General features: G+C 43.8%; 1 protein-coding gene across 6 annotated transcripts in view; it reads right to left on the reverse strand.

The window, feature by feature from the left end:
* LOC106589328 (vesicle transport through interaction with t-SNAREs homolog 1A-like) overlaps window positions 1-13,927 on the reverse strand; it is a 171,878-nt gene that overhangs the window by 46,097 nt on the left and 111,854 nt on the right. For 2 of the 6 annotated variants that reach the window (XM_014179171.2, XM_014179169.2), the window contains 2 exons: window positions 7,332-7,402; window positions 4,933-4,994 (listed from right to left, as the gene is read on the reverse strand). In XM_014179171.2, the coding sequence (XP_014034646.1) occupies window positions 4,933-4,994; window positions 7,332-7,402 (133 nt within the window). Of the gene's footprint in view, window positions 1-4,921; window positions 4,995-7,331; window positions 7,403-13,927 lie in introns of all 6 variants that reach the window. The other 4 variants (XM_014179173.2, XM_014179172.2, XM_014179170.2 and 1 more) reach the window with 2 other exon arrangements.

Consider the following 13,927-nt stretch of genomic DNA (forward strand, 5'->3'; position numbering starts at 1 on the left):
AACCAAATCAATAAAAGAAGAGGAAAAAAGGACTAAAGCGGAGGAACGAGAAGAGGGAGAAAAAAAACACACTGAACTATAATTTGTTCTGTCTTTCAGCTTCAATTACAAAAAATATCAAATATTTTTGTTTGACTTCACAGCAAGACTTCAAGAGGGCCCCCAAGACTTCCTTCCATTTGCATCCAGCCACAGCCCACTGGTGGAGCTGAATTCCATTAATTATATGACCTACATATCACATAGTTAATATTCCAGCACTGGAAAAGAGAGAAACTCAGCCAATACTGGAGGAACGGGTCTAAATTTGGAGATCTTCAGGACATCAGAGCTCCCTTCTCCCAGCACTTTTCTGAGGCGGCGCTCTTTGATCTCCTTCCCTCCTGACATTGTTTGCAAATGTCACTTTAATGGGACTGGCAAACACGCGAACGAACGCAGCCACGCTCTTTTCTCTTTCTCCTCTTCTTCTTCTTCTTCTCCTTTCTCTCGAAAGCCCATCGTTGCAACTCCACTTTCCAGTGAATCAAAAAGGAAGAGGGGCCTGGCTCCAGCTGCTTTCCTGAAGGGAGCGGGTGTGAAGACGTGAACGTGTGGACAAAATGCCCTAATAACTCAGGGTTTCTTTAACTATCGTTGCATGTACTAGCAATAATAAGAATTGAATTGGACATTTTATCAACAAACGAGACATACTGTATATACACATAAGGTTATCCTGGTCAGGATGCATGTAAGCCTGAACATAATTGTTAGCTCTACCGCAGCACTGGTAGTCCAGTTTGCAGTATATAAGCTCTGGCTCAAAGTGAGCTAGCCCAGGTTGAGGGCTACTAATATAGCATTCCGTATAATATTAGTATAGAATATTGGCCAGGATGGAGAAAGTTAGCGAATGGGCTAAGGTGCGCTGCTCTTGCACATCGTCGGTCATTGGTGGGTTCTCTGGAGCTGAAGGGAGTTAGCATGCTGGGTCTAGCGTCCTAGCACCAGGCCAAGTGCTGATCTCTTAATCAGTGTCCAGAGCGACCAGAGCCCTCCTCTGAAGGCTGGGGTCCCTGCCACTGCCAGCCCTGCTAACGCCATGAATATGGAGCCCTTCTGCGGCCGGGGTGTGCTTATGTTTTCTGTCTGATATCTCGGCCCCATTCCCATTTCAAAGAGAGGTCCACCCAGGGGTTTGACTTTTTGATCTGCCTGGCGACTGACTCGACCACCTGCATGTGGGATCAGCCGCCAGCGAGAACAAGACCAATCCCTCCTACCCTGCCTCCCTTGCCCATCACACTGCCTCCCCATCCAGCCCCACCTTCCCAGAACCCTCCAGAACCCCAGCGGTCATAACTGGGTTTGGAGCTGCATCTTAACTCTCCGACCGCTCTGTTCTGCTGTGTGCTGTGGCTGGGAGGAGATGCTGGACATGATTACCGTAGCAGCAGGAGTCGGCTCCGTTCCCACCACAGACAGTCCACCTCTGTCGGGCAAAGTCATGGGAGCCATTTTGTGACCGCAGTGTGAGGGCTGTAATGTCAGGGCCCCATGGCACTGAGATAACTGAGGAGAGAGCTGGGGCCTGTGGCTCCTCTAATCAGCTATGGCTTCCACCACCAGCCGATCCTTACACCCCTCACAGGCCAGTGGTACCACCAACAAAGACCTCAAAACACAGAGACACTACTGCCTACTGCTCATGTCTTACTGCCAGCATTCCTCTTCCCAAGGTCTAGCATGGGAAGGTCCAGCTTCCATCTGACAACATGTCATTTAGAATATACGCAGTGTGATAATATGCAATCCTCTTAATGAATTGATATGATTCCGCAAGTTTATTGATATGACTTGACTGATATGGGTCGATGACTCAATCATGTGTCACTATTCCTGAATACCTCTTAAATACAACATTTGCAGATGTCCTGACAGCTCGTCATTGAAAGGAACTGCAGCTTACCAGCACCAGTGGCCATTGATAACGGGGAGCGTTCTAACTGTCCATGATCAATTTCAGACCGCTTAACTCCCGATGAGTATCATTAACATTACTACTTTAAAAAAATATATATTAGCATTAGCATTCAACGATAATGAGATCACCATGACCATATAATTAAAACCCTCAGGAGCCCAGATGATTGGATGAATAATTTAAGGGTGTGTTGAGGAAGAAGCCCTCCACCAGCCGACACTAGGCTAAGTAATTGAGGGACTAAGACATACCAGGGCATGTACTGTAGGAGGACGACTAGCATAGGACAGGGTTTAGTCAACTCCACTCCGGTAGAATCAGGGTTTCATTTCAACCAATTAGTATCGTGAACATTAACTTACGCCGTTAAAGAAATACTATTCAACTGCGTCACTAGACCAACAGCTAACTCAGACGTGTTGATCTTAAGAGTATTTCTTAGAGAAGTGAGGTTTCTTTCTCAGTTAATCTTTCAGTTAATTAGCTGCCTTGAACCAAAAGAACAGATCTACTAATGAGTGTTAATTGATGCTCAGCTGGAGTGATATCCAGCATTCATAGTGACTCTCCTCTCCTCCGGATCAACCAGGAGAAACAGAGAAGGAGAGGTGACAAGACCAACGTCTCGACTTAAATCCGATAAGACGTTATCTTACTCTCTCTCTCTCGCTGAGCAATCCTGTCCCTTTTCACTCACTTTTTAATATCCAAGCAATTTCAGTATTGATCGAACTACATTCTACATATTGCATTCAAAGCGTTAAATAGTCAATTAAAAAAAAAAGATTTATTGTCCCATACACCGGATAGGCGCAGCGAAATGTGTTTTTTTTAACAGGGTCATTACGAGGTAAGGCACCCTCTAACAGTTAAGTTAGAAAGAGTTTCAGTATTAAAAAGTTGAAAAGGGGAGCAGCAAATGAGTACCAGAAGCTAATTTGCGCAGCACAACTGAAGTTGCATAGCAGTAGAGGTTCCCTTGCTGGCCTCACTTACAAATGACACTATAACTCTCGCACACTACTGGCAAGCTTAAAACACAAAACACAGCAAGCCGCCTAAACGAAGTCGCCAACACCCCCCCCCCCTCCTCAAACAGCGCAACAATTTACATGACTAATAAAAATACAACAATCAAAATGTGTGAAACCTACAGGACCAAGTAATGAAATGAATTGTGGAAATCCACAAAAACGGTAGACAGTCTTAATATCAAAACTACACCATGTGACACTTGTTTCTCTGTCCCCTTTTCTGGTTATAAATGACTCTTAGAGATGAAAAAAATCTAAACAAAACCGTACAACCAAAGACTTTTCTTTAAACCCTAAAAGAAAGAGGAGTAAAAAATGCTTGGTATTTGTCAAAAGAAGAACGGGAAGCCCCGTGAAGCAGAAAGCAAGACAGCGGTTGGGAAGAGGCTGGGGGCCGACCAGCTTTAGAAAGACCTAATAAATCCTGATTTGAGTCGGGGCTAACCAGAGAGAGCCGCAGGCCTGCGAGCGCTAGGCAGGCGCTACCGCTCTTAAATGCTACGTTTGATTAAGTCTTCCCATTAGGTGACAGCTGAACTTTAACATTAATATGATAATATTGAAATAAGTGGGTGTTATTTACTTTAGCGCCCGGGTGGAGGAGGCAGGGGGAGGAGGGGCAGCGGGGGAGGACAAGGGAAAGGGGGTGGGGGGTGGGGGGGCAGGATGATGAATGATTTCTGGACAGCTCTGGGTGACACCAGGCGAGCCCAGGCCTCCTCTAATCAGACTTGACAAAATGGAGACCTATGCAGAAATATTGGTTACAGTCGGCGTCACAGCCCTGCCTGGTCTCCTGCTAGCACTCCCACCCCACCCGCGCCTGCCCCTGATTGTCTAAAGGCACTGAAGCATCTATTTCAATTGGCACTTCCTTCCTAGCACAGGGATTTTACATTTAGCTGGTGTCATTTACATATTACTCTTAATCAAAAACCACACTGGGCAATAAAAAAAAGAGAAAAGAAACAAAACCGTGGCGTCACGGTTCAGGGGTAGGCGCAGAGGCACTTTATAAAATGGAGATGTGACAAGACATTAAGCTGAGTGTGTGTGTGTGTGTGTGTGAGAGAGAGAGTGAGGGGGGTTGGTATGCTTGTGAGTGAACGGATGTGGGTAAGAGTAAGGAAGAAAGAAGGCGAGAGAGAGAGAGACAAAGAGAGACAGAGAGAGAGGCAGAGACAGAGAGAGAGAGACAGAGAGAGAGAGAGAGACAGAGAGAGAGAGAGCGACAGAGAGAGAGAGACAGAGAGAGACAGAGAGAGACAGAGAGAGAGAGACAGAGAGAGAGAGAGAGACAGAGAGAGAGAGAGAGAGACAGAGAGAGAGAGACAGAGAGAGAGACAGAGAGAGAGACAGAGAGAGAGACAGAGAGAGAGACAGAGAGAGAGAGCGCGAGTTGGCTAGGGGTGGTGGTATGTGTGTTTGTGAAAATTATGGACAATTTCGAAAATTGCCGGAGTGTACTGCGTACAGCTTGTGTTTTTCTTGTTTGTCGAAAAAGCATCCAGTATTGGTTGTTGGACAGCTCTTATACAATATCATTCTGCATTAGACTGATGGAACTATACCATAGTTAACTGCAGAAAAGAGTTGTCTACATCACACACAACGTATGGGGAATTCACATACTGTATGCTCATAAGACAACAGTCTTCGAACACATGGACATACTTTCCCCACTAGGATTATGTAGAACAACAGTACAGTATGTATTCGGGATAAATAAGATGTGGGTTTGAGTGCGCATGAGTTTCTGTACGTGCTTTATGACGCATGCACTTGCCACCTGTGTATACTGTATGACTGCCTATTAGGGCCCTTCTCAAGTGCACTTGGGTCGAAATGAGTGGACGTGAACGTGGCTGATGACACAGGTGAAGACATCTGCAGAGAGGTGCGTTAGAATCATGGTCCCTACCTGCCTCTTACCTTCTCAGCATTCCCGTTAGGATGCGGGAGCTCTTGCCCAGGTTGGCATCGGTCTCTCTCAGCTAGAAGCAGGGGGGAAAAGAGAAAGGCCAGGTGTAACACACAGACATACACAGTCCATATAGAGCACGGCTCAGCTGGGGATTGAGGGGAGAGTGAGACTGGGAGAGAGTCTCTGGGGAAGAATGTGGGAGAGAAAGAGATGCAGAGAATAAAACTGGGATAAAAATGAGAGACCGAAAGAGATTCCGAGAAAGGGACAAACAAAGAATGAGAGAAGGGCCTGTAAAGTGAAAGAGAAACATGTACGGTTGAGAGAACATACAGTAACTGAACACATTGTATATACGGCATTGTGCAGGATTGTGGCCTTCAGGTTCGCTATGGTTTCGGATTATTCCTACTTTCACGTCTACACACTAATGGCACAATCGGATCCATCTGCAAAGTGTTACTCTTTTCATTATTGTGACTGGTGGCCCCCCCCCCCCCCCCCATTTGTGTTCGACATTTCCCTGTTGAGATCTTTCACAACTGCTTTTTTCGTACAAACAACTAAGGGTCAAGGTAAATAGCAACATGGAGAGATGTCTCGACCGACGTCTGAACTGTGTTGTACTGAACAGTACTTAAGATGTCCCGATCGCAATAATTAATATCCTTTAGTATCTCTTTGGGGTCACATTTCTGTTTTTGTTTTCAGCCTCTGTGACACGAGAAGTGTGACGGACACCACCAGTCGAACGTTCGGACACACCAACTCATTCGAGGGTTTTTCTTTATTTGTACTATTTTCTACATTGTAGAATAATAGTGAAAACATCAAAACTATGAAATAACACGTGGAATCATGTAGTAACCCACAAAAAGTTTTGATTACTACTCTCCTTTCGTTCCCCTCTCTCCGTCTGAGGGTTGTTCTGGCATGCTGTTTTGAGGACCGTGCTGATTGCCAGGCTGAGCAGGCTCAGGGACAGATGTGGTTCTGGGTGGGTTTGGCTGCTGGCTCTGACACCAGCCCCACAGCCGCCTGATGTCTCTCTCAAACCCCATGGATGGATCGCTCCCCAGAGACTTCCCACTTTTCTCCCAAAATACTACTCTCTCTCTCTCTCTCTCTCTCTCACACTTTCTGAATCAATCTCACACTCTCGCTTTCTCTCATTCTCTCTCTCTCTCTCTCTCTCTCTCAGCCATATCAAAAGGGCCCATTTATAAGCTATAGCCGAAGATTGATGAGGCAATAAGGCAAACAATACATTGTAATGAAGTATTTAAGGAGTTCATATACTGTGAGGATTGGTGACGGGGCCTCAGTGAGTGAAGTTAAAAAAGGACATCTACTTTTGGCCCCAGGTTCAAGGGTCTGCTGTCGACCTCCGCTGATACCAGAAGAAATATTTTCAATAAACTTTCACACTTGCTTTGACTGTAGGGAAACGCCTCCTGCTGTGTGTGTGTGTGTGCGCGCCACTGCTTGTGAATGCAAGTGTGCGTCTCTGTATTTATGCTTAAACGATGCCCCCCAAACGCCTTCATCCTCTGTCTTTTTCATGCGAGAAAGACGTTTACGATCCTTCCATCCTGTGTGTCTTCACATCATGTTTTTCTTCTCTTTCCCTCCCTCCCTTTTTTTTTTGCCCCACAAACTGTCTTTAAAAAGGAAGAGGGGGGGGCCTGTGCAGGCTCATGGGAAAGAGAAAACGAGGGAGAGAAAGCGAGACCCTATCCTCCTTAGCGGCAGGCAGACCTTTTGAAAGGAGATGTTTGATTTCCTTTGAAATCGCCTGCGAGGCCCACTGCCATGTTGTGATCTTAAAGCATTCTCCGTAGAGGGGGCCGTCAGAGGGCCCCTCACCGTGCTGGGGCTCTCTCTGCTCTACCTGTCTGTCTGACTGTCTGTCTGGGGAGGGGGGGACGACGACGAGGGGGGTGGGGAGAGAGGGTCAGAGTCTAACGCTCTAAGTGTGATAGAGATGAGAAAAGAAGAAGAGAAAGTGAGAGAGAGAGAGAGAGAGAGAGAGAGAGAGAGAGAGAGAGAGAGAGATGCAAGGCCTAACGCTCAGTTCTTTATGCAGTCAGTGTGTGTGTGTGTGTGTGTGTGTGTTTGTCCGTTCGTGCATGTGTGCGCACGCTTCTGTGTGTGGATGTTTGTGTGTTCAATTAGACAGTCTTACATCATCTTACATGGGACACACAATGCCTTCATGAGCACAGCGGTGGAGGTGGTGAACGTCCCTAACCAACTACAACGCCTTGTCGTCATCAGCCCTTTGTTCTAGCCTTCAATCCCACTGTCCTTCTAGCGCAGGCCTTTACACACTCATTAGATTATGAGGGTAACGGTTCGTGTCCGGCGCGTGTGTCTCCTGCATGTGTGCGCGCGCAACTCTTCTCACCCGATCTCTGGATCTCTGGATCTTCTCGCGGTCACTGTGTAAGTTAGCCAGGATCTCTTGGCCCACTTGTTCTGAAAGACAAAAGAGAGGAGAAACACAGTATAGGTAAGCATGGGTACGCTGTGCCTGGGATGCACCCGTCATCCATTTGATTCCTAACTGAACCTTTTCTGAGAGAAGTTGAAGCTAAGTGCCTTACTTAAGGACATGACAGCACTAAGCCCTGAACTTGAACCAGTGATTTAAGTCCATTTCTTAAGTGCTCTGCTTCTGTTGCCAAATAGTCTAGTCCACAGCTAACGCGGATAGGCATCGAGGTGTGCAGACCCACAGTATGTGTGAGGTGTTTGTGTGTGTAAGCTATTGTAGCAGACAGCTGGCTTCAGCTTAACCAGCCCACTAACCTTATAACATTAGAGAACATTGGGCCAAAAACACATGTCTGGCCTAGCTAAGCCTTACTTAGCACGGCTAAATTGAGCCTGGATCAGCTGTGCAGACAGAACTATCAGCTTCACCACCACTAGCAATGAATCCTCATGTAATGCCATATTCTTAGAATAGATATGGGCGGCTCCACGTCAGGAAGGCCTGGAAATATTTTCCGGGGTATCTCAGACTGTTCTGGCAATTCGAACATAGAAACTTAATTGGGAAGAAGGATGTTTGATATTCCTTTTACAGCTGTGTCACAAACAATTTTAGGGGTAATGATGATGAAATTGGCGATTTTAGGTCCTTTTTAGACATATGCATGGTTCCTGTAAGACCCTATGATCTGTGAACCGTAGATGATCCAGACAACATCTAGGTGTCGTTATACTCCTTATAGTGTGCTCTAACATAACGGAGTACTGTATGTCTAGATTCTGAAATAAAGTGTTCACATTAATATATTCAATGTTAAAAGTGGAAGATATGACCCATTTAATATAGTGCCTTCAGAAAGTATTCACACCCCTTGACCTTTTCCACATTTTGTTGTGTTACAGCCTGAATTCAATTAAATAGATTTTTCCCCCTGCACACAATACCCCATAATGACAAAGTGAAAATAAGTTTATGCATTTTTGCACATTTACTGAAAATTAAATACAAATATATCTCATTGTTCATACTGTACATTGGAGAAAGACTACCACTGAAGTATTGTGCTCAGTTTGTATTACCTTGTAAATTCAATTCAAATATACACCTCAGAGAAGTTTGATGCCCTCCCAATCACCCTGTCCCAATCCCTTGGATAGAGTCCCTCTCCACTTTCACCAATAACCACCACTGAATCTTAACTATAACGACAAACAAGGAATAATAATTTTTATTTTATTCATTTTACCTTTATTTAACTAGGCAAGTCAGTTAAGAACTAATTCTTATTTTCAATGACACAGTGGGTTAACTGCCTTGTTCAGGGGCAGAAAGACAGATTTTTACCTTGTCAGCTCGGGGATTCAATCTTGCAACCTTTTGGTTACTAGTCCAACGCTCTAACCACTAGGTTACCTGCCGCCCCAAATACATGACATCTCCTAATCTGTCCAGAACTCATTCATATTACAGCAGGTTTGCAAATCACAAAAAAACAAAAAAAATGACATTGTAGTATAGTTAAATCCTCCCTTCTCTCTCTCCCAAGCCAAACCCATCCCCCTTCAACTCCCCAGTTTCTCCCCCCTTTACCCCACCCAAGCTTGTCCCAACCTCCCATCCAACCTCCCATCCTTGCCCACCCAAGCCAAGCCTGTCCCAACCTCCCATCCTTGTCCACCCAAGCCAATCTTGTCCCAACCTCCCAGACACACTAAAGGTGTCAGCATGCTTTAGTTCGACTAGCGCCTAGCTGAACTCTGCTAGCCGAACCAAATGATTGTGCTCGCATACTCCCTTAAAAGATATTTGCTTGAGAAACGAGAACAAATTGGCAGTGGTACCATTTGTCCATTTTGAGACTCCATAGCCAGTATACACTTCCTCAAAGTAGTTAGAATAGATCTAATCTGTCATTAATTTTGATGTTTTTGCAGAGGAGATCTTAGTTATGCAATTTTACATTAACACGTTTGGAGCAGTATTTTTCATTTAAGAAATTTGCTTGAAAACGAGTCATCACTCGCTGAATGACAACAAAGACTTTATTGTTATAACCTCAACCCGGCACAGCCAGAAGAGGACTGGCCACCCCTCAGAGCCTGGTTCCTCTAGGTTTCTTCCTAGGTTCTTGCCTTTCTAAGGAGTTTTTCCTAGCCACCGTGCTTCTACATCTGCATTGCTTGCTGTTTGGGGTTTTAGGCTGGGTTTCTGTATAGCACTTTGTGACATCAGCTGATGTAAAAAGGGCTTTATGCTTTATAAATACATTTGACTGATTGGTCAACAGTAGGGATTCTTCAATCAATCACCAACGAAGGGGCGTAAGACTTCGGCTACGAACTTCGGCTTGCCTCGGGAAAAATGTTGTGTGCCCGAACAGCCGAAGTCCAAAACAAACAAAAACGTCAGAAAATAGCATCGTAATATACGCACGAACTCTACCGAACTGAATCAGCTGGGAAGCATGCCTTTACACCCATCCATTCCCGCCCAACATATACTGTACCCGATGCATCCACATATTCTCTCTCTCTCCCTCCCTCCCTCCTCCCCCCCAGAGGGGTAAAGGGGATCACCCTTTACCCATCTCCCACTGTATCGTTCCATCTTTACTTCTGTCTCTCTCTCACCACACACACACACACACTAAGTTTGTTAAAGTACATTTCCATTTACAGTACCTGACTCTCTCACCTGACCAGTCACGTTATTGACAGACATGGTATATTTCCTTGTTGGAATGCTATTTTCAGTGTCCATGTAGTCCATCGGCATAGGCTACTTCTATCGTTACTTCATTGGAAGTAGAGTATATTGAGGGGAGGGGGAAAGGATGTTGTCTCAATTTACGATAAACTCAGTGCTCCTCTATAAAAACAAAGTAGCCTATCGCTGGCCCAGATTCACACACTGAGGCAAAAAAGGTTGATCAAAGCGGAAAGAAGGCGGGATCTTCATGGAATAGCAATGTGGGCATTCATTTCCTGATTCCGCTTTGTTCAAGTTTATTTGCCGCTAATCTGTGAATATTTGAGTGACAGTAGGCTGTTCGAGATTGTGCAGATTGAAAATGTTGCAAGTTGTCAAATGAGGGTTTGTAAGTATTGAAAAATTCAAATTCAAATTACATTTTGTTAATGTAATTCTTGAAAGCACACTTTTAAATATGATCAATCAATTATAAAAAATACTTATCAGCCATTATCGGAATGACCCTTCAGAGCATATCTGTGGTGCTGCGTATGTGCCAGTGTGAGTGGGCCGTTGTTGCCCGAGGAGAAAGAGACATTTCAGCAGCAGGTATAAAATAATCACAGACAGATTAACTACATCACCAATTGAAAACATAACCAGCGAGAGAACCGCTACAAGTTAACTACAGCTAACTAAGCATTCATTTCATTGTTGCCTTTCCACCTGCACTGTAGAGCCTAAATATATCTGCACCGTTGGAAAGCTGAGATAATACCGCTATTAAACAATAGCCATGTAACTGTGACAACATTAAACATATTCTAAGAATAGCCTAATTGACAAATAACTTCATGTGCATAGATCTCCCCCGAAACATGAATATTTGGGCCTTATATATAAACATGTCTAGTTAGATACCTTGCTTTGAAACAGCCTACCTTATCCATTTGATATTGAATGAGGGAATCATTTTATAAAGACAAAAGTATTTGGGTGTAATGTTGAAAAAGCCAATCCTGCACACCTAGGAGCTCTCCAGATCGAGGGTTGACCACATGTTGATAACATGTGACTAACAGTACAGTTCTAGGTGGGGGGCTAAGTGCCTTGATCAAGGGCACAACGGCAGGAGGTGGTAGGTCTACATGGGATCAGACACAGCAGCTTTCCAGGTTCAGTAATGGTTACTTTTTCCATGTAGACTATATTAATAGTCATGAACATATGGGTTAAAAGTCAGAGAGAAGTCATGGAAAATGTGTATGAACCGTTAACAGTGAATAATCAGGTCGTCTCTATAGCATAATGTAATTTGTGAATTTCGGTGAACATAGTCTAATGGACAGCTCCTGCACTTCTTCCATCCCAAGTCAAGCACTGAATAAGCTGGTCTCAGTGCCTTCAGAAAGTATTCACCCCCCCCCAACAAAACTGTATTACAGCCTGAATTTAAAATGGATTAAATCGAGATTTTTGTCACTGGCCTACACAATACCCCATAATGCCAAAGTGGAATAATGTTTTAAATTTTTTTTTTTTTTACAAATTAATAAGAAATGAATAACTGAAATGTGTTGAGTAAATATGTATTAAACCACTTTGTTATGGAAAGCATAAATAAACTCAGGAGTAAAAAGATTTCTTAATGACTACCTCATCTCTGTACCCCACAATATACAAATATCTATAAGGCATTTTAGACATTTTTTTTTTTTTTTTTTATAAGGCCCCTCAGTCGAGCAGTGAATTTCAAACAGAGATTCAAACACAAAGACCAGGGAGGTTTTCCAGAGTTTAATGGTGTGATAGGAGATAAATGAGGAGAGATCAATAACATTGTAGTTCCTCCACAACACTAACCTAATTGACAGAGTGAATAGAAGGAAGCCTGTACAGAATATAAATATTCCAAAACATGCATCCTGTTTGCAATGAGGCATTAAAGTAAAACTGCAACACATTTGGGGAAGAAATTTACTGAATACAAAACATTGTGTTTGGGGCAAATCCAACAAAACACATGACTGAGTACCACTCTTCATATTTTCAAGCATGGTGGTGGGTGCATCATGTTATGGGTATGCTTGTCATCGGCAAGGACTAGGGAGGTTTTTTAGGATAAAAAGAAACAGAATAGAGCTAAGCACAAGCAAAATGCTAGAGGGAAACCTGGTTCAGTCTGCTTTCCAACAGACATTGGGAGACAAATGCATCTTTCAGTAGGACAATAACCTACATCACAAGGCCAAATATACACTGGAGTTGTTTACCAAGACGACATTGACTGTTCCCGAGTAGCCTAGTAACAGTTTTGACTTAAATTGGCTTGAAACTCTATGGCAAGACTTGAAAATAGCCGTCTATCAATGATCAAAAAAACAACTTGACAGAGCTTGAATAATTTTTAAATGAATAATGTGCATTGAACAATCCAGGTGTGCAAAGCTCTAAGAGGCTTACTCAGAAAAACACACAGCTGTAATTGCTGCCAAAGGTGTCATTATGGGGTAATCACTCTGTCATTATGGGGTATTGTGTGTCGATGGGCGAGATACATTTTTTTGTATTTATTTTGAATTCAGGCTGTGGGATAAGTAAAATGGTATGAATACTTTCTAAAGGCACTGTAGGTCTGAAAAGGGCCTAAAATGGCCACTTTCTCAAAAACGGTTTGTGATACAAAATGTAAAAAGCATATCAAACGTCCTTCCTCCCAATTAAGTTAAAATGTGAGAATTGCCAGAACAATCTGAGATACAAACAAAATATTCCTGGCGTGGAATTGCCCATATATAGAGTGCATTCGGAAAGTATTGAGACCCCTTGACTTTTCCACATTTTGTTACATTACAGCTTTACTATAAAATGTATTAAATAAAATGTTTTTCCTCGTCAATCTGCACACAATACCCCATAATGACAAAAGCGAAAACAGGTTTATAGAAATGTTTTCAAATTTATAAAAAAAATATGGAAACACCTTATTTACATAAGTATTCAGCCCATTTGCTATGTGTCTCGAAATTGAGCTCATGTTCATCCTGTTTCCATTGATAATCCTTGAGATGTTTCTACAACTTCATTGGAGTCCACCTGTGGTAAATTAAATTGATTGGACATGATTTGGAAAGGCACACACCTGTCTATGTAAGGTCCCACAGTTGACAGTGCATGTCAGAGCAAAAACCAAGCAATGAGGTCGAAGGAATTGTCCGTAGAGATCCGAGACAGGATTTTGTCAAGGCACAGATCTGGGGAAGGGTAACAAAACAATTCTGCAGCATTGAAGGTCCCCAAGAACACAGTGGCCTCCATCATTCTTAAATGGAAGACGTTTGGAACCACCAACATTCTTTTTACAGCTGGCCGCCTGGGCAATCGGGGGAGAAGAAGCCGATGGTTACTCTGACAGAGCTCCAGAGTTCCTCTGTGGAGATGGGACAACCTTCCAGAAGGACAACCATCTCTGCAGCACTCCACCAATTAGGGACTTTATAATAGAGTGGCCAGACGGAAGCCACTCCTCAGTGAAAGGCACATGACAGCTCATTTGAGTTTGCCAAAAGGCACCCAAAGGACTCATATTGAGAGACAACATTCTCTGGTCTGATGAATTCAAGATTGAACTCTTTGGCCTAAATGCCAAGCGTCACATCTGGCGGTATCCTGGCACCATCCCTACTGTAAAGCATTGTGGTGGCAGCATCATGCTGTGTGGATGTTTTTCAGCGGCAGGGACTAGTCAGGACCGAGGGAAAAGAGATCCTTGATGAAAACCTGATCCAGAGCGCTCAGGACCTCAGACTGGGGCG

The sequence above is a fragment of the Salmo salar genome, chromosome ssa28 (assembly GCF_905237065.1).
Source record: "Salmo salar chromosome ssa28, Ssal_v3.1, whole genome shotgun sequence".
Lineage (NCBI taxonomy): Eukaryota > Metazoa > Chordata > Actinopteri > Salmoniformes > Salmonidae > Salmo > Salmo salar.